The 27,782-nt window shown below is 38.9% G+C and overlaps 1 protein-coding gene across 1 annotated transcript in view; it reads right to left on the reverse strand.

Moving 5' to 3' along the window:
* Positions 1-27,782, reverse strand: part of Cdkal1 (CDK5 regulatory subunit associated protein 1 like 1) — a 505,752-nt gene that overhangs the window by 122,839 nt on the left and 355,131 nt on the right. The window contains exon 13 of the mRNA XM_021216130.2: positions 18,335-18,515. Within this exon, the coding sequence (XP_021071789.1) occupies positions 18,335-18,515 (181 nt within the window). The remainder of the gene's footprint in view (positions 1-18,334; positions 18,516-27,782) is intronic.

Here is a 27,782-nt window from a genome sequence, read left to right on the forward strand (position 1 = left end):
AGGAAAAAGCTGTGATCTGGTCACTTTGTATCAATCATGCCTTCCCTAACACTACTACAAAACTGCATACAGGGGATGTTCAAAAGGTCCACCCATCCCCTTCCCCAGCTCCTACAACGTTGCTTTACCTTTACTGAGCCTTCTGGGTCCTCTAACTACCTGGGCATTTTTTGTTCTAACTCCTCAGCTTATGACACAGCTATCTAGCCCATTTCTGGCCAGTAACCTTAGATTCCCCATTCTTTTGTCCTTTATTCACTCTTAGAGTTGGATCAATCCCCCAACCATACATCCATTCAATTCTTCGATGGAGCCTTCTACCACGTGGATGCTCTTCTCTCTTTCCTACAAGTCTCCTGACCCATTGTCCTGCTCCCACCATTACCTCCTTCACATACAATCTGTTCTCTGAGCTCTGACTCCAGTCATCCATTTTCTACATAACCACCATTCTGCAGGCACCATACTAGTGTATCTGAAAGCAACATGATTGACGTAGCAGAGCTCGTGAACTCACGAGGAGGAAAAGCCAAGCCTTGTGCATACCTAGCCAGCAGCTAAGCACATAGTGAGTGCTGACGTGTTGGAAAAATGAATTCCCAATGTTCTGGATGGCAAGGCCCAGTATAACTACTGCTTAATAAGAGTGTCTCCCACAGAATAGATATCCAATTCAGGACTCCTAAGCAGATTGTTAAATCTCATGCCAATCGCCAGGCTGGATGGCACTGTTACAGCTATAAATGATGCTTTAGGACTTGAGGACTATCATGGTAAACAAGTCAAAGTTTCACATCTGTCTTCCATGAATTTTTACTCTGATTCAATTTATACTCAAGGAAAAAATTTAAATTATGTTTGCATTTTCATAAAGCTCCTATCTCTAATGACAAATCCAATATAGGATACAGGATTGACAATGTTTAGGAGCTTCTGTGGGATTGAAAAATATCATGATGCATGAAACAAACAGGTATACTGTGGCTTCTCCTTACATAAAGACTAAGGGACAATCTATCTCCAGTTAGGATATGGTCAGACACTTTTTTTTTTCAAATGAATATTAATTCATTTATTGTTCAATGATTGGGGAAAAGAAATTTGAGGAAAGGTATCTATCAAAGTTATATAATGTTAATACATTTATTATCATTTAAAATTCCATCAAAGGTTTTGAGAATGAGAAGGAAATGTTTATTCTGAGAAATGAATGCATAAGCAAAACGGAAAATTGCATAAATCAGGCCATCAAAAATGTAACTTTTACTTTATTTTTTTTTAGTGAAGTGCAAGATACATCCAATTCAGATTTATATATTGTAACTTCACACATCACATTAAAAAAATGAATATATAGGCAACCGCTTGTCTTTGCCATGGTATCAGTTGCTTAGAACTAATTATACTCATCTAGTGTCTATGGGAGATCTGTTTTAGAACCCCTCATAGATACTCAAATCTTCAGATGCGCAAGCTCCTTATGTAATAGGCATTGTACTTGAATATAATCTAAGCACATCTTATAATTTTAAACTATCTCAGATCTTTAGAGTAACTAATGGTAAGGGAAACTGTGTATTTTTAGTTCATTCCCTGTAGCATTTTATGTCCTAGGCTGACTAAATCCACAGAGGTAGATTCCTGCAAATGGGGTGTGGGGTTGGGAATAGTTTGAATGTCTGTTTTCCCTAAGTTACACACTTGACATACTTGATCACTCTGATAACGTTTTAGAATGTAATGCCTAAGTTCTGTATCACAATTCCTTCTTTGGGAAAACAGTGGTTAAAGTTAAAGCAGCACCTGACTCGGGTAAGGATGCTAAGAAGGCCACAGGTCTGTTCTCCCCAGAACTCTCTTCATTCCTATCACCAGTGCCTAAGGCGATTGATATCCGCCATCACCACCTGTATAACCTCTAAGATGGGGTTCTGGACTCATGTCTTAATCACTACAGAGAAATCTGCATGGTCTGTTAAACACAGGAAGTGGTCAGGAACTTACATGTTCTAAGATACCAGATTTCACAGCAGAGAATACAAGAATGTTGTATTGCACTGTCTCAGTTTGGTTTCTATGGCTGTGATGAACACCATGACCAAAAGCAACAAGGGAGGAGAAGGCATACTCTGGCTTATCGTTTACAGTGTATCAGCTAGAGAAATCAGAAGAGGAACTCTGGGCAGGAACCTTGAGGCAGGAACTTTATAGCAAAGGTCATGGAATAATGTGGGTTACTGCATTGTTCCTCATAGCTTGCTCAGTCTGCATTTTTATAGCACCTGGGACCACCAGTCCAGGACTGGCACCCCCCACAGTGCACTGGGACCTCCCACATCAATCACCAATCAAGACAATACATCACAAGCTTGCCTACAGCTTGCCTACGGGCCAATCTGGTGTGGTTCTCAGTTGAGGTTCCCTCTTCCCAAATGATTCTAGCCTGTGTCTAGATGACATAAAACTCAACAGCACACCCACAAAGGCTCCCCCGGTCCTTCATCACTTAGAAACCGATTTGCTAGACAAAGCAAAGGAAATAGAGCTTCTTTCCAGTGCCACTTATCACTGGCTGGGCACCCCAATCCAAGCACCTGACATCCTTAGAAGTGTTTTAAGTCTTAGAGCCTTAGTTAAGTCTATGCAAACAGTTTCCCCATCAAAAATCCCCTGGAACATGAAACTCTTCGGGTCAAAAACATTTCAGGGAAGGGAACTAATCCATGGACAGAAGCTTCACTGTCAGGAATATGTTCCTGTTATTTCTAGTCTTTAAAACAATCCTTTATATACAATCATCTTCTCCCGGGGACACTTTAAAACGATCTGTAGTTACAGTGTTTAAGCTCTGATGTCTACATTACATTAACAACTCAACAGGTAACATGGAACAACTAGTGTGCAGCCTGTAGACTACACTGCTGTTATCTTTGTCTTTATATACTTGTAATATTTTTTTTATTAATTAAGGAAGGCCAATTAGGTTTACTTAACGTTTCCCCACTTGCTTAATAATAATGCTTGGTGTCCATGAATTGTTTTAAAAAGTAATTTACAACTGAGTCAAGAGGAAAGGAGTGTAAGTGTAAGGCCACAACACGGTGGAGACAGACAAGCCAGTGCGGGTGAGGTCTGTCAGCACCCTGGCGTTACATGTGTTTTCTTTTGCTGCTATTATACTTATGCTCCCATTTGTTGATGTCCTGTCCCTGCACTGAACGTAATGCTCAGCCAGGCTGAGGCTTGGAGTCGAGGATGTAGACATGGGACCTGGACCTGCCCAAGCCCTGTTTACATCTGCAGCCTTGCACCAGCTTGCAGAGGCCAATCTGCACAGAGCCTAGGAGGAGTGGGGGTAGGGCAAAAAAGAGAATGAAGAAAACTAAATTTCTCTGACCCATGGATAAGCTGCTGTATAGTTCTAAAAACTGATCAAAACCATCGCACCTCTTCCGTGACCCCAAATAAGACCCAGTGTCATCCCATTTGTGGAGAAGCCTGAAAACTGTTCTGAGCCAGTTATTGCTGCCTCTCTCGATAAGCCCAAGACTCATTTCTATTATGATCCCACGGCTGCGACCTGGAGGGTCAGTCATGAGCAGGGCGGCTTGATAACTCCCTACTTTCTACATCTAATTTAGCACCTACTGTAAAAAATCCTTTCTATCAGCAAGGCAGTCATCACTGATCTCCCCCTCAGACCTATCACACCAATAATACGGCGTCTAAAATTCATTTCAAGGGTGGCTAGGCTTTTTGACCTATCTTCTCTTCAAGTACTATGTCAAAAAATAGAGTTATTTTTGTTCTATATATTAAACACACATTTTCTTTTATCTCTGGCCTTTATGACAAAAGGGTCTTTACTCGATAACCAGAGGACAATTTAATAGACAGCTCAGCCCGCTCCATTGTCTTGTTTTTATGTCAATTCAGAAATCAGTCAATGCTTTTTCATGTTGTAGATCAGGGCTCCTACACAGAGGTCCAACAGATGTAAATTCTGAGGCTGACCTTTGCCAGGCAGATCTGCAGCTAGCAGAAGAAAGGGCTGAGGCATGTGTGTGTAGTGAGGGTGAGGGAAAGGAGTCAGAAACAGCACAAAGGGGAGCAGACTGCTAAACTTTCCCCTGTGCCATTCATACCCAACAACAACAACGAGTCCCACGCAGCTCATGAAAGCTCACTGTTAAGAGCCCTAGTGTTAGGTGCTGGTACCGAAGCCTACAGGGATGTGCGTAGGTCTCTGGTTCTCAAGGCATAGGATTATAAGCCTTGGAATCTGGAAGCTCAGTTCTTAAGACTGAGTTGCTCCTTACCCATCTGTGATTTCTATTTGGAGCAGACGAATGTAGAGAGTCATTTGTAACAAAGCCATTAATCGTGAGAGAAGCTAGGTGTTCCACAGCCTATTCAACCTGGCATCTTCCCAGTTTGTTACATGTATGTCCATTATTTCTTACTATAACCAAATTCCTGAAAATGGTGAATTTTAATCATAGTTTTTGGGTGATTGAGGGCATGAGACTGAGGGCTGCACCACATAGAGACAGGAAGGTAGGTTGGAAGCAGCGAGGCTAGGACCTCCCACTAGGTCACACTTCTCCTTTTTAATGAGATTGAACCCAGGGTCTCACACATGCTCAGAAAGCACTTCACTTTTGAAGCCTAGTCTATTCTATTGGGCTCATCTTTCAATGGTTATACTACTTCAGCACCACCAAACTAAATGACAAGTCCCCAGTACAGGGATCCTTATAGGGCATGTTCAAACTACCACTAGCTGTGTCTAAACCACTCTTCAGGTTGAAGAGGCTGCTTCAGCACAGACTAGTTTGCATATACCATATGCTTTCAAGAACTAATTATCTTAATACTCCCAAAACGTTTGTTCAATATTTTCTGATTGTGTGTGTGTGTGTGTCACTGTTTAAAATCTCTTTATATTATCATTTAAATGTTTTATGAAATCTTTTCCACCTTTGGCTGTTAATCCATTCTCAGACATAAGACTTACATGCTACCCAGTGTGGCTATCATTTCGTTGATTTCTGTGGCTGTGCAGACTATATTGTTCAGTACTGCCCTATTTCTTTTCAGTTTCAAAGCCCAAGTTTCCATGGGGAAAGAAAGAAAGAAAGAAAGAAAGAAAGAAAGAAAGAAAGAAAGAAAGAAAGAAAGAAAGAAAGAAAGAAAGAAAGAAAGGAAATGCCAAGAATTTATGAGGAAGCCTCTGCCCTCTGGTTCATCTGGATCTTGTGGCTGAAGCCTTACCACCACCCTACTCCTTGCAGGTCCTTGGGGTTGGGTAAGATATGGACTTGGTGAGATCCCTTTTCACAGCTTTCTCACAGTCACTTATTAGACAGATGACCCTTTTCCCATTTTGTTCTCTGGTGCCAAGGTTGAAAAGGAGTTCTCCACATGCTTGGAATGATCTTTCAACTCTCTTCTGTCTGATTTATCTATGAATCTGCTTTTAAGCCAACATGACAATGTTGCTATTAATAAAACTTCATAATACAATTTTAAAACAGACTATGTGGTGCCGTTCTCTTTCTCAGAATTGCTTTGGCTATTCAGGGTCTTCGTGATTCCACATAAATTATTTAATGAGTTTTTCCATTTTTGTAAAGAATACCATGAGAGTTTTTAACAAGGGTTGTACTAAATTTGTGTCTGATAGTTTTGAATCTTTGGAGAATATTGTCATTTTAATAATATTAATTATTTTGGCTCATGAACTTTGGATTCTTATATCTTCTTTAGTTTCTTCTATTGAAGTTTTAAATAGTTTTGTCCTACCAACATCTTTCACCTCATTGTCTGACTTTATTCTTGACTATTTCTGATACTATTACAAAAAGAGACTTTTCTTGATTTTTGTTTCCAACTTGATCAGTATTTTCATATGGCATTGCGAGTGGGTTATCGACTTGAGTGAATTCATTTTGTGGATTTATAACTGCATTTCACACATCATATCATCTTTACACAAAAACTTTCTGTCTTCTTTTATGTCTTTACTTTTCTTGCCTGATCATTCATTAGCATTTTCAGTAATACAGAATATGACTGTAGTCATCTTTGTCATGCAGCAGATATTGAGGAAAAAGACGTAGTTTTTTTCTGTTACAATACCTGCCCCACCTTTTTGGGTGGGTTTTGTTGTTTGTTTTTGATAAGTAGCCTTCATTATATTGAGGATTTTCTTTGAACTCATAAATTGCTGGTAGTTCGAAGTAGCTCTTTTTAATCAAGAAAAATCCATGAACTTGTCCAATGCCTTTTGTCATCTGAGATGATCAGGATCCTTCCTGTATTTTTTTTTCACTGCTGCCTGTATCACAATCATTAAATTACAACTATTAATCCAGCTTTGCATGGCCGGGACAAGTTCCACTGGGTCATGATGTACAATCTTTGTAATATGCTTTGAATTTGGCTTGGCAATATTTAACTGAAGATTTTCAGAACAATACTAACAGACCATGGTTTTCTTTTAGTGATTTAGACAGCAATATAATATTAGATTGTAAAATACATTTCTTTTTTTGATGGAGTTGGAGCTGGATATGGTCTCCTAGACCTGGGACACGCTGGGCAAGCACATTACAAGTGAGCTACAATCCCAGCCCCTCCTTTTCATCTCGGGAAGAAGATTCTTTCAAAGCTCTCTGGCTGGTTTTATTTGATCTGTCTGCTCTTAAGGTCTGGCACACAGCTGCCTCCTTTAGCATTCTGGAGGTCTGCTCGCCTCTTATCTGTGCTAAGCCGTATGCTTCCTTTCTCCTGTGCCCTCTTCCTTCACCCACTCTCTTATTTGATGATGCCCAGGCTGTCTTTAAAAGCTTCCTGATAAGTGCACAGAGTCACAGCCTGGGAAGCACTTTTCTTAAGCATTGGTCATTGGATGGTCTTTGGGTGCCGTCCAGAAGTCTGAGTCACTCTGGTCCCTGAGCCTTTCAACATGAACTGGCTCTTCTCCCTTATTGTGGTTTAAGTCTGTTATAGATTCATGATTCAGGCCTGCAGTGGCCACTTTCAGTCATTGGAAGCACGTTTGAATTATTTCATTATTTTTATCTTCAGTCTGTTTAGAATACCTGTTATTGAAATGTTGAATATTTTAATGATATTTTCTACCTAATTTCATTTTATTCTATTTTCTAGGTACATTTTCTCTACTTTGTCTCAACTCCAAGGTATTTTCCTGCTTTGTTACCATGTTTGCATTTTTCAAGAGTTCCCCTTTATCTTCTAGAGCATTACTGAAATGGTGCCGCACCTTGTTTCATGAGTTACTATTGATGGTAGTCCCTAGCGTCGTTTCCTCCACTCAGAGTCCTGCTTGTTTTCTCTTCCTAACCACTCTGGGCTGCTGACACTAGTCTTTTGCTTCTTATCAGCTATTAACTTTTCTGAGATGTCTGTCAGTCCATGAGTGGTATTCATGCTCAAAAGTAAGGGACAGAAAACAGTGACTGGCAATTCCAAGGCCACACTTGAGCTTGCTGTGGAGTTCTCTATGCAGGGATCCACCTAGATGGTTTACCTCTAGCACTTCTATAGACGGTGTTTCTTAGTCCTGGGCTGGCCAGCTTTCCCAATGCGACACTTTTAAAACTCTTCTCAGGAAGGCAAAGCCATGTTACTGACAGCATTCTACTTGCTTAACAAAAACAGCATTCTATGTTTAGATGCTGACTGGAATCTGCTTGCCCTCAACCATATTCAGTGTCCTTCCACCTATAGCATTTCTACTGTCACCTCATGGGAATACACAAGTCACCAGGTTTCAGCTGGGTCAGGTGGAGGGATGTCACCTAGAAGCCAGAGATGGAGGTAGGAGGACAGAAGAATCTAACTACTTTATAATTTACACAGGTTTTCTGATTAGCGTGTTTTCTTCCTGCCTCATTTTCTCTTACAGAAGTACCAGCTCATTCCCTAACCACGTGAATAATCTCCAGCATCTGCCTTCCAGCACTGGTGACAAATTGGTTACAAGACTCCCAAAGATACAAAGAAGTATAGATCCTCAAGTCCCTTATACAAAAGGTGGTAGCAATTGCATTGAGCCTATTTAGCCTACACAGGTCCTTTGGTATACTTTAATATGAATCTTCTCTTGTTTAGTTACAATACCCTATGCAATGTAAATCCTCGGTAAGTAGTGGTCATATTGTGTTATTAAGGGAATGATGACAAGGCATAATGCTGGTTTGGTACATAGGCATTTTTCCCTAAACAGCTTTATCCATGGATGGCTGAACCTGTGGATGTGAAGCCCATGGTGAAGGACCTGCTGTATATGAACTGGTACCTTGGTTTCTCTGTGCTAGTCCACTCTGTGGTCAAGTGCTCATCCGCTTTCCAGCTATCACAGTGCCCATGACTCTAACTTATCTTTATGGGTTAATAATATATGCAATAAGTCTTATATGGTAGTTATGATAGATTTTATAAAAGAATAGAATCAGATCTCTCTTTTTATTCACTGAAGAATTCTCAGAAGATGTTTTAAAGCCCTATAGCTCATATATGCACAACAACCTCATGAATTCCTTTAAAAATATCCAATATAAAACAAAATGAGAATCTAGCACTCCATGTCACAACCAGGAAAACCAACAGCAGCCGCCTGAGGAGACTTAGGATGAGGCTAAAGATCTTATTTTTTTGAACACTTTATTTTGCAGCCTGCAGAAGAACCAAGCTCATAACCTACAAGGAACACTTTCTACCAGTAAAAGGGCACCCTGACAGTGGCATGATATATTTTCATTCCTGGTTCCAGAACTAGCTGGATCTTACATGGGAACATTCCTCCCATTTCTTTATATTGGTTTTCCCTAGAATAACAAGTTCAAAGCACCACAAAGTCATTTGAGAGGATACTTTGTGATTGCACAGATACCAGAGGTTGAGAGGAAGGGCAGAAAAGAAATTTAAGATGGAAGGGAAGTATTTCTGACTGCAGCAGCATGCAGCTGACACCAATTTCCATGCACCTGAGTTAGTGGTGAGTCTCACTGAACATCAGGAGAAACACTTCAGACATGACCTGTAAATTCTCCTCCAAGTGGAGACTTTTATCATCCATAAATCTACCCAGCTTCTCTCAACCCACATACGTTTTTGATCTGCACAGTTTTGAGGAGGAGGGTTCTCATGTATTATCCACTGCCAAGTAAACGAACAGGCACTTCAGTGAAGTAAACCCCGCCTTTTCTAACTTTAGCTTCCTTCTCTGTGCCTAAGTCTAAATTTGAGCTATTTTATTTTAATTTTAAAGATAGGCTCAGGCTTGAGAACTGTTAAAAATAATTCAGAAGTTTGGAATAGATTAAAAACTAAAGTGAAAAATGTCTTAAATTGCATGACTGTAGCCACTTAAGTAGCCAGAAAGCGGGAATGGGACCTAAGTCATTGAGATATTTTGTTTTTTGCAACCTCACCACTCTGTCTTCTGTGACATACTCAGGATTAACAGCTCTTATCTAAACATGGTAAAGGTGAGGCAGAGAATCCAGACAATGCTGCTAAGCAGGTGACAAACTTAAAGCCACTAACAGAGGGTAGGAGCACACGACAACCTCAAGATGTACTGCTCTGAGGGTAGACCTTCACCATTACTCAGACAGGCCCACACATATAAACACATCAGCATAAAAGCATAGAAGCATGGAGGCTATAACCTTAGCCTGATGGTGAAGGGAACGCAGGCTCAAACTGAGAAAGGAAAAGCTTAGGAAGGGCCCGGGTTGAGAGAGATGACAGGCTGTTACCATGTGTAACATACGACCAGGAGAACACTGCTGCAGACATTGGTGAGATTTATGATGGAACTGGAGAATGAACTGTTGATTAGATAAAACGATCACAATTAATGCTAAAGTTCCCAAATTCTATTAAAATGTAATTATCTAAGGTTCCCCACCTTAGAAAACGTCTACTAATTACTACAGACTGGAGTTGTCTGTTGTCTATACAGATTGTCCAGGGAAAAAGTATGGCTGTGTCTCTTACTGATAGTCTTTTCTTAGGAGGGAAGGGGAGGAGCAAGAACATGTGAAAGATTCAGAAGAAAGATGTTTGTGTGCACGCACATGCAAACAGACATGTGAGGACATACATAGCAAGATGCTGAGAGAGCAAAACTGATGAATCTTGGGAAAGTGACCTAAGTCTCTTTGGAACACCCCCAAGTCTTTTCGGCAGTTAAAAACGGGGCCGGCGAAGACAGTACGGCAGGGGACAGCGCTTGGGCTCTGTCTCTGGAGCCCCTGTGCTGGATGGACAGAACACCTCGTGAGCTGTCCCCAGACCCTCACCTTTGTGCTCACACACATGGGCCTACGGACACAGACACCCATGCAAATAAAACCACAAAGCATTAAAAAAGAATTTAAAAGCATTTCTAAAACCACCCATGTGATTGCCCTGCCAGGACATAATTTAAGAGTCAGCATTTTCTTTTCTAAAATTTTTGTAAATTTCTGGAATGAATATTTTACTTGCTTTCTATAACAGCAAGGCACAAGGGGGCAGAGAGAATAATATCATTGCGGTCCCAGCTTTCTACCTCACTGTGAGGCAAAGCAACTTGGTGACACTGAGCCCAGTGAACTGCTCTGCCAAGCAGAAACCTTAAATTCCTGCAAAGATGACATGAGGCAGGACACACCTGAAGCAGAGCCCATGGCTGTCTGTCACACACTGACAATCCCATAGTACACACTTCCACCTCAACCCTCCTGACTTGCTGTTATAGAGTGCACTGTTCTAGGGTGCACTGCTGTGAAGGGGAAAACAAAGGAGTCAGGACCCATATCCAAGGTGAGAAGACTCGGATGGAACAGAATCAATCACAAAAGACGCTTTTAGCGATTTGAACGTTTACCACTTGGTTTGATTCTCTTGTCCTTAATTATGAAATAAACACAATTCTAAGGAGCAAGAGTTAGAGATGAGCTTCATGCTACATTACCAAATCAATTCTGTTGCCCTGAATGTACATTTAACATCTGCTCTAATTCTTGAAAGTACACTTCTAATTCCCCTGAAAGAGGAGAAATATGGAATTATTATTGAAGCATACTTATCACAGAGAAAGAAATACAAGACCAAAACCGTAAGACAGCACCATAAGCTCCTTTTTCTTAGAAGTTAGTCCAGGGTCTCATCTCTTCTAAAGCCATTGTTGAGGCAATAAAAATGAGTTCAAATTGAATATTATAATTTTAATAAATCAGGTTCATAGAAGACACAGGAGAATTATATAGACACTTGTAATCTTTCTGGAACTTATACAAAACAAGGCACATAATCAAATTGAAACCCCTCCCCAAAATCCTAGACTGAAATATAATAAAAATGACTTTTCAAAGGATGGGATTTATAGTCTCTCTATAAATCCAGTCAGTCTTTCTTAGTTATAACCCCTTCCACCATGAGTCCTAACTTAGAAAACACAAATGCAATCACATATTTCATCGCAGCCATGGTAATTAAAAATTCCTAAAAGCAGGATTAAAGTTAATGCCAAAATAAAAACAAAGTTTGAAGAAATAAGTTGAACATATTATGTAGGTTTTGTTTGTTTTGCATGGTTTTCTTTAAGGTCACAAATCAAAGTGGCTAGATGTAAAATTAACTCAAATCAGTAGCTTTCCTTTATACAAATGATAAATGGGCTGAGAAGGAAAATAAGGAAACAATACCCTTCACAATAGTCACAAATAATATAAAATATCTTGGTGTAACTTTAACCAAACAAGTGAAAGATCTGTAATGATAAAGGCTTCAAGTCTCTCATGAAAGAAATCAAAGATCTCAGAAAATGGAGAGAACTTCTATGCTCATGGATCTGTAGGATTAACATAGTAAAAATGGCCATTCTTCCAAAAGCAGCCTACAGATTCAACACAATCCCCATCAAAATCCCAACACAATTCTTCAAAGACATAGAAAGAGCAATTCTCAATTTCACATGGAAAAACAAAAAACCCAAGATAGCAAAACCAATTCTTAACAATAAAAGAACTTCTGGGGTAATCATCATTCCTGACCTCAAGCTATACTACAGAGTTTTACAATAGTGGTAAAAACTGCATGGTATTGGTACAGAGACAGTCAGGTTGATCAGTGGAATAAAACTGCAGACCCAGAAATAAACCCAAATACTTATGGTCACCTGATCTTTGACAAAGAAGCCAAAAATATACAATGGAAAAAAAGAAAGCATCTTCAATAAATGGTGTTGGTCTAATTGGCAGTCTGTATATAGAAAAATGAAAATAGATCCATATTTGTCACCTTACACAAAGCTCAAGTCCAAGTGGATCAAGGACCTCAATATAAAACCAGATACACTGACTCTAATAGAAGAGAAAGTGGGAAAGAGCCTTGAACTCATTGGTACAAGGGGAGATTTCCTAAACAGAACTCCAATGGCTCAGGTTCTAAGACCAAGAATTGATAAATGGGATCTCACAAAACTGAAAAGCTTCTATAAAGCAAAAGGACACAATCAATAGGGCAAATTGGCAGCCTACAGATTGGGGAAAAAAAAATTCATTAACCCCACAACTGATAAAGGGATAATATCCAAAATATATAAAGAACTTAAGAAGCTAACCTCAAAAACAAAAACAAAAAAACCCAAACAAACAAACAAAAAACAAAAAAAACAACCCAATCAAAAAAATAGAGTACAGAACTAAACAGCGAATTCACAACAGAGGAATCTTGAATGGCCAAGAAGTACTTAAAGAAATGTTTAAAGTCCTCAGTGAACAGAGACATGCAAATCAAGATGACCCTGAGATAGTGTGGCATATTAGACAATGGAATATTACGTAGTCATGTATACAAACAGAACACTTGCTAGATGATATGAGTAGTCATTCAGAAATAGAGAACATGTAAGTGCACACTGGAGGTGGCAGGGGCAGGAAAGAGAAGGATGGTCAGTAGGTACTGGGTTACACAGAAGCAACAACTTCCAATCTTCTATAGTAGTTTGACTATGATCAGATCAACACACTGTACATATGTGTTAAAATGTCACCCTGTACTCCATGGATAACTTTTATATCAAAAGTAACAGATAACACCTGCAAAGCCCTAATCCATGTATAGGATAACATGTCCATTTTTAAAACGTTAGGATGTGGACATCTTTTGGGTCCATTTTTCCCACACCATTAGTCACTGCTGCTATGTGAACTTGCACAACACTAATAACTATGTTTCAGCAATGTCACCTTAGATTCAAGAAAAGAGTCAATCAGTTGCTCAGATAAACTGTTATGTTCATTAAAAAAATAGATGGTGAGACAGAGATAACATCTGAGATAACAATTAGCTCAGAAAAGCAAACACCGAAACCTTTCGACTAAAAGTGAAAAGATGAACCTAAAACCATACAACAGAGAATCAAGTGTCACTAAGCATGCCAAGGGGTCTTGGAGGTCATTACATTCTACTTTTCTCTTCTTAAATGAGCACCAACTGCATACTCTGATAGCAGGTGCCAAGCATCTCAGATCCTATGGCCACTCCTAATTCCCCACTATTACCATAGAGCCACCCTGAAAAACTGATAGTAATCTGCTGAAACAGAGATACAACAAAATGATGGGCATGCCAGATATCTGATTAACATTAAGTACAAAGAAAAACTGTATCCGGAAAAGAGAAGATCCTCCCCACCGCAGAGTTATATTCAGAAACCTGCAAATGCTAGGCAAGGGCTTGAACTCTGGGCTGTACTCTTCCCCAATCCTCCTCTCTTCCTCCTCTCCCTTTCTCCCTCCTCTCTATCTTCCAATTTTGAGACAGGGTCTTGCTAAGCTGTCTAGGCTAGCCCTGAGCCTATGTTCTATCTGTCTCTGTCTCGCCAGTAGCTGGGGGTCACAGGAATCCACAATCACTTTTTTTTTTTTTGGAGACAGGGTTTCTCTGTGTAGCCCTGGCTGTCCTGGAACTCACTCTGTAGACCAGGATGGCCTTGAACTCAGAAATCCGCCTGCCTCTGCCTCCCAAATGCTGGGATTAAAGGTATATGCCACCAATGCCCAGCCACAATCACTTCTGTTCAGGAAAGGGATAACCAGAAGAGGTTACATACAACTAACAAGAATGCCAAGACAGACAGATGGGCTTCCATGAGGTTGTGCTTGGGAATCAGTTCCTAATAAAATGTTCTGAATGATCTAAATAGGAAGCCCTCTGTTCCTCTGCTCCAGAGAAAAACATTTAATGTGATCACTTGAGACTGTGTATATATAAACACACCAGTCTTATGATATTGTGGACTAGGCTAAAAGGATCAAGATTCCTTGAACTACAGCACCTTTTCCTCTAATCCTTAGATCATATTCAGAAATCAAGGGATTTTGTTTTTGTTTTTATTTTGGTTTTGTATTTGAACATGTAGAGAGAGTAATAGAAGTCTTTCAGACATGTGTACAAGTGGAGGTAGGTGGGGTATGTATTTTTAAATATAGTATATCTTGACCCAATAGGTCAATAGTAAGATCTGGAAGAGTCATTATAATGGCACTTGATTTAACAACCTTCTGTATTCTGCATCTGTTCTAAGCAACCAGGTCACCTTGACTTAAACATGTATGACAAGAATGGACTCATCGACACGAAAGAAAGCTAGGAAACTTGCCTCTGTTTATCTAGAGGGCATCCCTCCAGACCCCCTCCTTATGGCTCACACCATGAAGCCCTTGTGACTCAGGCAAGAAGTGTCCACAGTGGGTTCTATAGGCTAAGGGTAAAACAATCTAGAAACTTCTGGTAAGTGAACCATGATTCTTTTTTACTAATATATTTAGAGCTATCACTTCTACTTTAGGGCTAAGCTGAGTTTAATATCATAACTAACATTGTCATCTAGTATAAATATCCCCACAGCCATCTTGCTAGCTAAGGTATACTCCTCCAAGCCACACAGGTATTCAAATAAAGACCACGGCACAATTTGATTAATTTTCATTATAGGTTTCTTAGAAGACAGTCTATAAGTGATAGCTAAGGATCAAACGTTGTTGTTGTTTTTAAAACCTAAGTGACCTTTTCCAGGCAGCCTGAGAAGCACATCCACAATTAAAAATATTGCTGGAATTAAAATAAATAAAGACTAAGGAAGAAAGACCCAACGCAGTAGAGAGAATCACCATGTAAATTTGCCCTTTCACCAGTCCTCAAGGTCACCCGTGTGGCTGGGTAGTTCCACCACTAAGTCTTCTGCATCGGCATCCTTGCAATAGCTAAGAAATAAATTTCAGCTTAGCTTTTCATGACAATATGTCATCTGATTTTCATTATAAACTCTAAACTCTGTTCTGTTTCTTTTTAATAGCCATAGTAAAGAATTTATCCTTTGCCTTTGCAAACTTGACCGTCCAGTACTGTGACCATCTGTTATTTGCATGATTAAGAAACATACATAATTTATTTCATTTATCAGGGCATTAACATAACTCATTAAAAGATGAAGATTTGCTTATACTAATGTTATCGTGAATATAAAACTGCTTAGGAAGAAGGGGGAGATTTGAAGTCCACTTCATAACATTTGTGAGGGAAGAACATATTGGGAGTGTGTAAGAGGAATGAGTGCATGGTAAAAAAAAGAAGCCTGTCTTAGAGAGAGTGATTTCTAAAGCAGACGAGAAAGCCCTGCTTGGAGAAGAACCGGAAGGTGCTAGTCCATCACCAGATTCACTTCATTATTGATTTGTCTTGGCAAGGGATTGAGGAATAATATTTATTGCTCACATACCACGTTCTTGTATTTTAATGACTATTGTAATAAGCTTTTTCATAAACTACCTGCAACAGGCAGGGTAAACAATTATTAATTTGTGGTAAATGTTGAAGGTGAAAGAAGACACAACGTATACTATAAATCTACTCTCTGACAGTAAATCTCTAAAGTTTCATTATTAATGTCTAATTCTCAGGATTTATGATTCTGCATTCTATAAAACTAAAATGTCATGAAATGGTTTTTGTACAGAGGATAACTACTAAAATGTAAGAGGCACCAGATTGTGTCGCCGAAACTTCCATTTTGAAGTTCTAATCACCTCAAAATGTTAGGAATCATGCTGTAGATGAAAGCAGTTAAGGTGAGGGTGGGAGAAACCTATAGCTCTCCAGGAGATGGAGGTCTCTGTAGGACACACAGGGACTCATGGTGACAATGAAGGCAGAGACTGAAGCTACACAATGGCAAAGGAAGAGACCTCAGCAACCCCCAGGAGCTAGAGAGAGGCCAGGAAAGATTTCTACACGTGTGAGAGTTGGCAGGGCCTGCCACTGCACCTGCAGCCTTCAGAATGTGAAGGCACATTCCTGCTGTCTATACCGCCTTGTCCTGCTTCTTGTGGTAGAAACACATGAAGAAGTTTAGTATAGATGGTGGAAAAGTGATTGTGACTCAAGGCAAGACGCACAGAGAAAATCTCTGTGAGACACATGTACCTGAAGGATTGTCATCCCAAATTACAAAAAATTCTAAGAACTTTGCATTAAGAAAGCAAAGAACATATTCCAAATAGGCAAAAGCAAACGCCTCACGCAAGGGAACTCATGTGAGGAGGGGGAGCAAGTGGGGAGCTGCTCACCACCAGGTGTCTGTAGTGAACTGCAAATTAAATCCACAGCGAGGTGGGGTGCCACGCAATAAGTAGACAGTTGAATGCTACTCATTTCCAAGGAGATATAAAGCCACAGTTAGATTACAATACACAGGTAATATACAAACATTATGAGAACACAGCTCTGAGCTGGGAGGCAGATGATCTGATAGCTTTTTATACACAGCTACAGGGCTTTTACATTTATTCAACTACTTACTCTGTACCTAGCCAAGCAGGTCATTTGCATTTCCCATGAAAATACAATTACACTCTACTAGACACAGCAGTAAAGCTTACAGAATGAAACAAAAGATCAAAACAACATTGGTGATGACTATATCGACAGCAGTTCTTACGTTAAGAAGCTCAAAATGCCCACGTCCCTCTGCTAGTAGGATGGATAATTTACGAGGAAACATTATACAGCAGAGAAGATGCATGGCCTAGAGCCACTGTGCAAAACATTGGATTTACTAACACAACGACAGGGAAACACACAAAATCCAAATTCAAACACTGATGAAGTCTCTTGTTCAATGAGGAAAAGCAGCTTCCTCTGGGGAGGGAGAGGACCAGGATCCCTTTCTGCACAGCCCTATGCCTGCATACTCGAAGGATGTTCTTAAACGGATTGATTGCCCACCCAACAGCCATTAGAAGATAATGCACATGGATCATCATGAATGATATAGGAAACTAGGTCAGTAACTATGCTTTAGTTCAAAAACAATTCCGATAAAGCTAGGAAAGTGGATTGAATTATGACAGGAAAGGTATCAACAGCTGATGTCTGCTTGTAAGGAGCAGATGACCACAGGAGGGGGAGAAGGCACCTGGGTGCAGGTGGAACTGTTCCGCACCTGACTGTTACCTCAATAAGAAATAACTTAAATAGAAAAGGTAATGAATTCGTTTATTTTCATGTCTGTGTAAAGTTAATTATATGTGGTAATAAAGTTTGGCTCAGTTTTTTTTTTTTTTTTTTTTTTGAATCCGAAAGAGAATTAAACAGTCTATATATTTGCACTGAGGGTACAAGGCATATTTGTTTGGATGGATAAATAAAAGATGGATTGGTGGCTAAATGATAGATGGATAAATAGAAGACAGATATACAGACAGATGCTAGCTAGATGGATGCAAGAGTAGACAGGTGATAGACATGTAGGAATCAAGCAAGAAGAGCCACAACATTTCCAACAAATAAATAACTGAAATGCTCTTTTATCAGTAGGCAGGTAAGAAGCCTATTTACTGAGGTATTTACTTGTTTGCTATGAAATGCTGAAGATGGTAAGGAGAGGCTCATGTATGTAAAGTAAGTGCCACATCCCAGCCCCTGCTCCCATGTATTTAAATGATACCTGACTTCAAAACACCCCAAGATTTATAATGTACACACAAGTAAATAAAACACCCCAAGATTTATAATGTACACACAAGTAAATACAAAATAGTTCGACCTTCCTCCTCCAGAGCGAAGGTGATATTGTTGTCCTCTCATGACGTAAGGTCATTTAACCCCTCCATGCCCGTGCCAAGCTTGGACATGTATCCATATTTTTCAACATAAGACTTAGGCATAAGTCAGTAGCACTGGGGAGGCAACACAGGTTTGTCTGTGTAGCGACTGGCACAAGGGAAGGCGCCTATGAACAGACTCTCACCACGTGTGCTGGAACCTGTTCGGCTTTTGCAGCGGGAGTTCCGGGTCTTGGATAGAACTGGTTGATGAAGAGGCTTGGAAATTTGTACTCTTCAACAAGTTTCACTGTTTCTTGAAAATCCTGATCGGTTTCTCCAGGAAAACCACAGATAATATCCGTAGCAATCGTTATTCCAGGAACCCTGGAGAAGAAAAACAGACAAAAATGTAAAAAACAAAAAAAGTTTGACTACAAGCCAAGTTGACTACAAGCCAGAATTATTATTTCCTTGACATGTTAAAATGCCATTTTTTTAAAAAAAATACAATTTATGTTTTAAGAACAGAGCATTTGCAATTAGTTTTTAAAAACCCTCAATACTAAGAAATACAATGAACAGTGGTCCCTGGTCATTCTCAGACACACCCATTTTTAATTCTTTTAGATAGTTTTTGTTTTACTTTCTCCTCAGTATCTTAAAATAGATGTTTACTGTGCTGTTCCTGGTTGTGTTGGGGTTTTTTTGTTTTGTTTTTTGGATGTATTTAAGGACTTTATGTTGTGGTAAAATGAAGTAGCTGTAAATGTCCTCTAACCCTATGTTCCTTAATACTGTAGTCATAGTACTTCTGAAGAAGATCTGCAAAGACAACTGGTAGACCTAGTTGCTTCTCAACAATATTTATGGTTTTCATGGGTAGTAAGTACCTCTCTGAAAAGTTCGTTTAACATTTTTATGATCCTAACCTTATATCTTCTCAAGGCTCCATCAGACCTACCAAAAATCAACAGCAGAATGAGCTGTTGCCCAGTGGCAGAGAGATTGTCAATCATATGCAGTGTCCTGGGTTCAATGCCTGGCATGGGTCAGGGAAAACAAAATCAAATTTTCTAAATGCTCGATCTATCAGATCGTTCCCCAATCATGTCTCTTGTTTCTGAAAGGGCCACAGCTACTTAATTAAAGCTCAAGCTGTTCTGCAATGAACTGATGGTTACTATCCTTGACTGCAGTTCCGTTTTCTCTTTTCCCTCAGTTTTGGTTTTTGAGCCCTAGGTCTTGCTAATTCTTGATTTCCTTCACTCCAAAGTGTGTTCTCAGTATTAGGTGACACTGTGGTTAGGTCTCTGGATGTCTGAACACACAACTGATTGGCAGTACTGTGGCATATAACATGCCAAGTTAAAAAGGATTATCTACCAGAATTTTGCATTGTACTTTTAAAAAACTGATAGATGCTGACAGCATGGGATCTACATCTGTGGACCCATCCATCCTTCCAGTGCTGGATAGTAAGTAAGCTAGGGCCTCTGTCAGCCAGGTCCAGTGCTCTAGGACTGACCCACACTGCAGCCATATATATTCCTTTACATGTGCTCTATCACTGTCCTTTTAGGGTTTAAGATTATTCTTGATTATTTTATATTTTAAAAATCTTTATATAAGGCACAATCTATGGACTAATGGTCTTTCAGTCCAGGAATTTAATTCTCTCATCTTATTCCTTTAATAATTTCTCTAGGAAATTTCTTGTATTATTTCCTTAGTAATTTCTCTTGGAAATGATATATGTACACATGTATGTAAAACACTTTCTCTTAGGGACTCTTCTTTTGAATGTTGAAACTAACAATTTAATCTCTGGCTTTTTCTGTCTCATTTTCTATGTTTTTATTTGTTCTATCTTTCAGAAGATTTACTTGAGCATGTTTTCCAGTCTTTAATTTTTTTTAATATAAAAAGGCAGTAATTTGATATGTTTCAGTTTCTCAGAGCTCTTTCTCCATCTTCAGTCTTCCCTTACAGGACACCTTGGTTTCAATTTTAGAGATACAATATATTTCTTACTTGAAGATGTTAAAACCCGTCTTGCTTTCTCTGCTCATGGCCTTTGTCCCATTTCCTCTAGTCTGCGAATTTTCATCAACAAACGGTCATTTTCACTGTACTTTTGGTATTAGAGAACAAAACACTGCAAATATTTTTTAAGACATTTTATTTTGTTTTATGTGCATGAGCATTTTCTGTTCATGTATGTCTGTGTACCACATCCCTGATGCCCACAGAGGTCAGAAGAGGCATCAGACACCCCTGGAACTGAAGTTGCAGATATTCTGGGCATTAACCCCAAGAGTTCTGCAAGAGCAGCCAGTGTTCCTAACTGCTGAGCAGCTCTCCAGGCCCCAGCACCCGTAGACTTCTAATCATAGAGTGATTAGAGAGCAAACTGCCTTTGCTTTCAGTAGCTGAAATGCTGGATGTGGTACCACTTTCTCTACAACCTTCCAGTTTCTATCAGGTTGGCTAAAAAGTTCTCCTACACTTTAACAGTATAATGGTAAGAGAATGACACTAACAATATTCTAAAATGATGAAGGACTCTAAACATTAGGGAGCAGACTTCACATCATACTACCCCTATTTTCCTATCATACATCCCCTTTATGGATAAGGACAACAGTTTGATGTTATAAGAGAGAAGAAGGCTCAAGCTGTGGAACTCCTAACAAACTCTCGAAAACAGCTTTCCAAACCCCCTTTGCACAGTACTTTATGTCCAATTGAAGGAAACATGACACATTTATTGTAGAAAACACTCTCTTCCCATTTCTACTTCACCTCATATAGTCATTAATTTCGATGGACTATAACTTGTAAAGTAATTCCAAAGACTTTTCTGTATAATGATAAACGCAAGGGACAATTCTCATACAGAACAAAAGAAATGGTCTAATATGACATCAATCTATCTCTTCCTTCTTTTAAGGGCAATCAAATTCACATTTGAAAAAATCATAGAAAGATATACTTCCATAGTAAGATGAAGATAAAAACATTTTCTAGACCAAGTACATGAACAAAAAGAGGTGTGTGATAATTTTCAATGAGCTAGTTCTAAACTTGCTCCTAACTACTCACGATCAGAAGAAGTCCAGAGCTAAAAATAGAGGCAAAAGATAACAGATGACAGAGTCCATTTCTCTCAGGAAATTAAAAATATCTTAGAAACTGCCTGTGAAACATGGCAAGAGACGAAGACAATTGGTCATTGTCCTAATTTCTGAATCACAAGGAATGTGGCAATAGTTGTCGGGTATTCCCAAAGGAAAGTCCCTTTCTGATTGCCCCCCTTCTTCTCCATCCGTCAGTTGTGCTCAGCACTGGCCAACACCTGCTTACTTTGGCTTTCTTGGTGGTGGTGGTGGTAGGGCTGTACCGACATTTAAAGGAGCCACTATAAATGGTAAAAGACTGGGAAGTTCAAATGTGAATTTCACTACACAATCAACTCAAAAACTGGACTGGTAACCCTGAAGACAGACTACTATGAACTGATGGCAATTCAATACTTAGAACTAGAAGCTGTTTAATTGTCTCAAAGTATGTAAGAGTATAAGTTGATTATTTATATCATAAATGTGGTGTCTGTATCTCACTATCAGACAAGGCTCATCTATACATTAATTTAAAATATGCAAATGTTGCCACTTATATTCTTGAAAATAATTTGATCCTTTAGGTGAGCCAACTAAAATCTCATTTACATTGTTAATTTGCCTAGCAAATAATTCTCAGTATGCAAAAATCAAAGAAGTTTGAAGTGAAGCAAATTCTAATTTTGTATCTTGTGATTTAAGGAAGAGGAAATGATCAGGGTGTAAAACAGAATATTATTACAAATATTTAAATGCTAATCCTGGGAAAACACTGCCTTTGATACACTGAATTTTCAAAATCCTAATTTTTTAAAAAAAAAATTCATTTTCACCAATTTGTTGAAGTTGTGAGTACAAGATATGCAATCACTAACTAGTATATTCTTGAATTTTAAAAACCTTTTAATATTTATGTTTTCCTAGTAGTTTTAGGAAGTAATTCTAAAATGATGAAATAAAAATATTTGAAGAGGTGTGACAAGAGAAAACTTTTGAGTCATCATTTTCTCTCTTATGTTTACTGTCAAAGCAGGTTTGCTAAATAACTTGGGAACAGAATAAGGGGCATCTTAATTGCACATCTGACATGTCAGGAACAGCTATGTTCATGTACAAAAATCTACCAGGACCTTGTAATGACAACATAGTATCTGCTAGCACTAGGTTGGGGCCTAAGAGGTTTGGGGGAAGCTCCGTTGATAGACTGCAGAGGTTTGGGGGGGGGGGGAGCTCCGTTGATAGACTGCTTAGCTGGCATGCATGTCCCGGGTTTGATCTCTAGCGCCAAATCAAGTACTCTGGTGGTACAAAGAACACCACCATACAAGATTTTGCCTTGAATAAAAAAAAAAAAAATACACATATACACTCCACATTTTGATTTCCTAAGAAGTTTTAAATAATCTAGGTTAGCCTTTAAAATAGCCATTTAGCTAAAACCTGGCCTCAAATTCCTCCAACCCTCATTCTGGTGCTGAGCCGTGAGTACAAATCACCAACCTGGCTCTGACCATCTAAAATACTACTTAAAATGCGTACTTTAATCTCCAGATTTTCACTTGCTATTAGGCGGCTTACTGCTAAGAGTGTGAACGACTGCGGCAGTTCCACAGTAAGTTACTCGGCCTTTGATGCCTTTGCTCTGTTCCTATTAAAAGCATCCACTGATAAGTTTACTCAGGTGGATAGGGTGCTTAGAAGGGCGCCTGCTGAACAAGGTCTGTGCGCATTACCCACCCGTACTGAAGCCCTGTCAGAGAACTATAAGCACTGAGAACCAGGCAATGTGCTAAAATTTATATTTTACTTAAGACAATTTCTTGTAAGCCTCCATGACAAATGGGGAAAATGTCATTAGTGGAATAAGATTCAGGGAAGTGAATTGCACACAGCTACACAATTAGGGTATGTCAAATGAGGGCCCTGGTCTGCAGTTTTTAATCACTACTAAAGGCTGTCTTCCCTCTGACCCATGTCCACATGTGTTCATTGCATGACCGTGCTAGAAGCACTAGGAGATTATAAGTTCACTGGGAACAAAACTTATTATTAATAATAGTTTTTCTACATTAATTTACTGCAATGTTAAAAATCTGCTTGTATTTTTGCAGTAGCATTTTAGAGCAAAGATATCTATACTCTGTCTCGAGGTTAAGAGATTTGTCGGAGGTCACCAGGCTACTGCTGGTACAATCAGAATTTAAACCTGAATCTTGCAACCCTCTCAGTGCCCTTTCCACTACTCACTCTGAACAGAGAGGCAATTTAAAACTAAATGGCTCCAGGCTACATTTATTCTTTCTAAGACCTTACTGTTGCCTTTATTATTATCATTATTCTTCCAGAAACGAATGTGATTATTCCTCTGTACAGATGGCTCAGAGAGAAACAGTAGCAACAGTGTCAGAGGAAAGAAATCATAACTTAGGCCCTTCATTAAGAGCCTCACTATGGAAAGTTATTTGAAACGTCCCTGCTTTAACCCCATCTTCCATGTGATGGAATCGCGATACAACCCCTCCTGGGTAGCACTGAGTGTAAGGCATTTCAAATGGTACTTGTTATACAGTAGGTACCTAGCTGATACTCCCTTCCTTCTAATCTCCGTAGGAGACTAAGGCAGGGACCACGTTTGCACCAAATCTCCATTCTATCACTTCCACAGACTGTTTCTGTTTATGGTTTTTGTCAAATGGTGCCCCAGGTAAGTTTAAGGAAACTATAGGAGAACAGGATCAGAAAATAAAGGCCAGCCAAGGAGACCTTACAAACACAGCCAGTTTCATTATTTTTTTATCACAAATTATATTAACTCAAATTGGAAAACATGGAAGTTTGGTGAGCTGCTTTATGAGTAAATTTTAAGAAAATTTAAACCACTAGATCTGAACAACATTCTAGTGGTAGTGATAAGTCTTAAAATGCCTAGTGAAGAGATTTCATTAGTATGACACAGTCGCTGAATATATGCAATGTTCAGTGATTGAACAAACAAAAACAGGTCTATACTATTTGAAAACTAAAAACAATCTTAACTAAGTCAAAGTTTATTTAAAGTAACCAGCTTAGGGGGATAGAGAGATGGCTCAACTGGCTAAGAGCACTTAGTACACTAGCACAGGACCCAGACTGGGTTCTTAGCACTCATGAGGTATGTCACAGTCATCAGTAACTAGTTGCTGGGGATGTCTCCATCTTCTGTAGTCCTTAGGCACCAAACACACAAATGGTGCACATATATATGTACAGGCAAAACATTCAGACAGGTAAAAAGAGATAAATCTTTTAAAAGATAGAAGAGAAAAAATAGCATGGCTGGACAAAAGTTTTGATTTTGGAAAATCTACTCAAATGGATAGTTATCTTTCGGACAGTCTGTCTATCCATCCAAGGTTCTCTCCAAATGCAGTATTCATGGCTTAGAATCTATGTATGCCTGTGACTGTCTACCCATCCATGCAACTAGTTTCCTATATTAAGTACTCTCAGTTCAAAATATGAACATGAATTTATTTCTTAGCACAATCCAGATCAAACCATCGAATGCACAAAGATCCAATTCCGCTACTTAATGAGACCATGTGTGGAGTCATATTGTATCAGGATCAGATAACATTTAATCATAAAAAAGAAAGACACTAAAGCTGTCTTGAGCCTGAAAACTCAATACAACAAGCAAGAGTACAATTATATTCCAAGAGGCTAGCCTGGGCTACAGATTCAGGTCCTGTGCCTAATGCAAGCACACAGTTCTATAAATCAACAAATGGAAACTTTTCCACAAAAGAAATGCCTATAAAAATGTATACCACCTAAAGAGCAGTTTAAATATACATGTATGAAGACGTTTTCAACATGTAAACATCAAAGATGCTTCAAAGATGAGTTGAAACGTGATATGATAGGAACTATTAAGCCGCTCTTTGGAGAATTTTTTACTAAGTAGTTCTTGCTTGTTGGTTTTGCAAAAATAATTTGCATGACCAAGATTGACACCAGGCCACAGACAGGAATGAGTGCAGATATGCAAGGACAAGTATTGGGTTTTTAAAAGTCTTAGTTTTCGTGTGAGCGAGATAAGCTTGATGGGAAACATACACATGTATGAAAATGTTCCTCGAGAGCCTCGTGCTGGATGTAATGAATATAAAAAATGAACAAAATTAAAATATTTAGTTTGATATGTATATACATATATATATATATATGTATATATATATATTACTTGATTATTTACTAAACATATAAGGAAATTTATAGATGCACGCATTTAACCTTTTCTAAAAGTAGTAAAACTTTCAATGAACTAGAAAAATCTAAAGTCATTTAGTTAAATTTGATATAATTTTGTTATTAAGTAAAAAAATAATCTATCTGACACAGGCAAGAGAAAGATGCAAATCACTGAGAACATATTGAAGCTTCTAGCTATGTGGGGAGATCAGAATTTACAACTACAAAACAAATGACCTTAATATCAGTAGTGAAAATGGGGTAGTATACATGAAAATTGTTTTTGCAACCCAGAAAGAAGAATGGTTATAAAACAGACAAGGGGTGGGGGTTGGGGGCATGAGGACAACCTTAGTTGACGACTCTGAAGAATTTAATGGCATTTATTACAGTTCCAAATCTGGTGTGAACCTAAAAGACGCTGTTTTGCTTCAAGAAAAAAGTGAAATGAAACATGACTGTTAACTAAAAATTAAATAAACACCATGCTAAGTGAGATTTTTATCCTGCGACACTGTTCCTGCATGGCACTGCAAATATTTTGGAATAAGCACAAAGCCGTACATAAGACCATAGATATTGCTTTAAAAATTAAAAGTAAGCATACTGAATAATACTGTTATAATATTTAAAAGGAGCCATATTAAATTTCACAGGATTCTCACACATCTGTTATTAAAATCATTTTATGACACTGCGGGTTGGAGTGAAGGTATTTACTATCTATGGTACTGTTAACATGATTCTTATATGAGTTTTTCTGTTTCTATGGTAACATGAATTATAAGGTTCAATGAAGCCGGATTTGGTGATGTGTATTTTTCTGTTATTCAAGGTGAAAAGGAAATGAAACAGCTAACATTCATAAACTGCAGTGAATGTCTGAATTCCATTCAGAGATAAGACGATAATTACTAAAGTAATTAGAATTCTTCCTGGATGGAATTATTTTGCACACAGTAGAAATTGAGATTTGGAAAGGAAAGCATGGCTGAGTACGTTCAGCATCGCTAATTAATTACAGCCCAAACCACTCTGCCATTCGGATACCTTGGAAGTCACTACACCTTCGTCTGTCGGCTGCTAACTACAATGGGGGAAAAAGCTAGCCCCCTCCCCCACCCCTTAAGTCAGAAAGATAAAGTAGGTGAAATCATTTTATTCAAGAGAAAATCCAATTACAGAAATAATCAACTTTTCCCTCTTGCTTTATTTTTTCATATTTGAAAGGGCATTCACATTAGCAGAACCAATTAAATGAATATCAAGACAGGGTACAAACTACAGTGTTGGGCAAGTTCTTAAACCTTTTAAAATTAGACTATGAGAAAAAAAAAACACTTATTGAAATTTTAGAACCTCAACCCTGGATCACAGGGTTCTCTAATGGGAAACATTATCAGACGGGTGATAAACGCTGAATCTCAAGGATAATTTATAAATGTATATGGTCATAATACAGAATTTCTAATATAGAGTCCAGTATCAACAACAAATCAGTCTAATTAGCCCTCTTCATGGATATATTATCATTAAAAGTTGGTATCCTGGGGTCAGGGGTTGTAGATTCAGTGAGTACAGCACTTGCCCAGCATTGAAGAAGCACTGGTTCACTTCAGTACCATCTAAACTGGGCATGAGGGTGCACACCTGCAGTCCTAACACTAGGTAGGTAAAGGTGGGCGTATCAAGAGAGTCAAAAGAAGGAAAGAAAAAAAAGGTGGAGAGATGGAGGGACGGAAGGAAGGAGCAAACCAGGCAGACGAACGAGATCTACCGGCATAACAGAAATCAAACAGCCCACCAAATCCATGCAGATGTTCAATGATTTCATCCCTAAATAGTTGAATGCTTTTACTGCTGAACGTACTCAGCCATGCTTTCCTTTCCAAATCTCAATTCCTACTGTGTGCAAAATAATTCATCCTGATCAACTCAGGGTTGGCAGACTACAGCCCAAGTGTCAAATCTTCTCATTGTAATCGCTTTATAAATAAAGTTTTATTGAGCCCTACATGTGGTTTACAGGAGCTTACTCTGTAGGACTTGAGCAGAGACCATGACAGCTCCAACACAGACCACAGGCTCTACAGAGCTATGAGCAGTTACACTTTGATGCGATTCTATCCCTTCAGGCAAGAAACTCCCCGAGGCTTGCTAAGTGCTTTGAGGGACACTGTTGAGGAGGTGAAGATAAAGCTCTCCGCAAGTTCATGTGTGAGCAAACTCAGTTTAATCCAGGCCTCAAGCAAGAGTCTCCCTTGGGGCTGGTGAGATGGCTAGGTGGGTAAGAGCACCC

Source organism: Mus pahari, chromosome 16 (assembly GCF_900095145.1).
Source record: "Mus pahari chromosome 16, PAHARI_EIJ_v1.1, whole genome shotgun sequence".
NCBI lineage: Eukaryota > Metazoa > Chordata > Mammalia > Rodentia > Muridae > Mus > Mus pahari.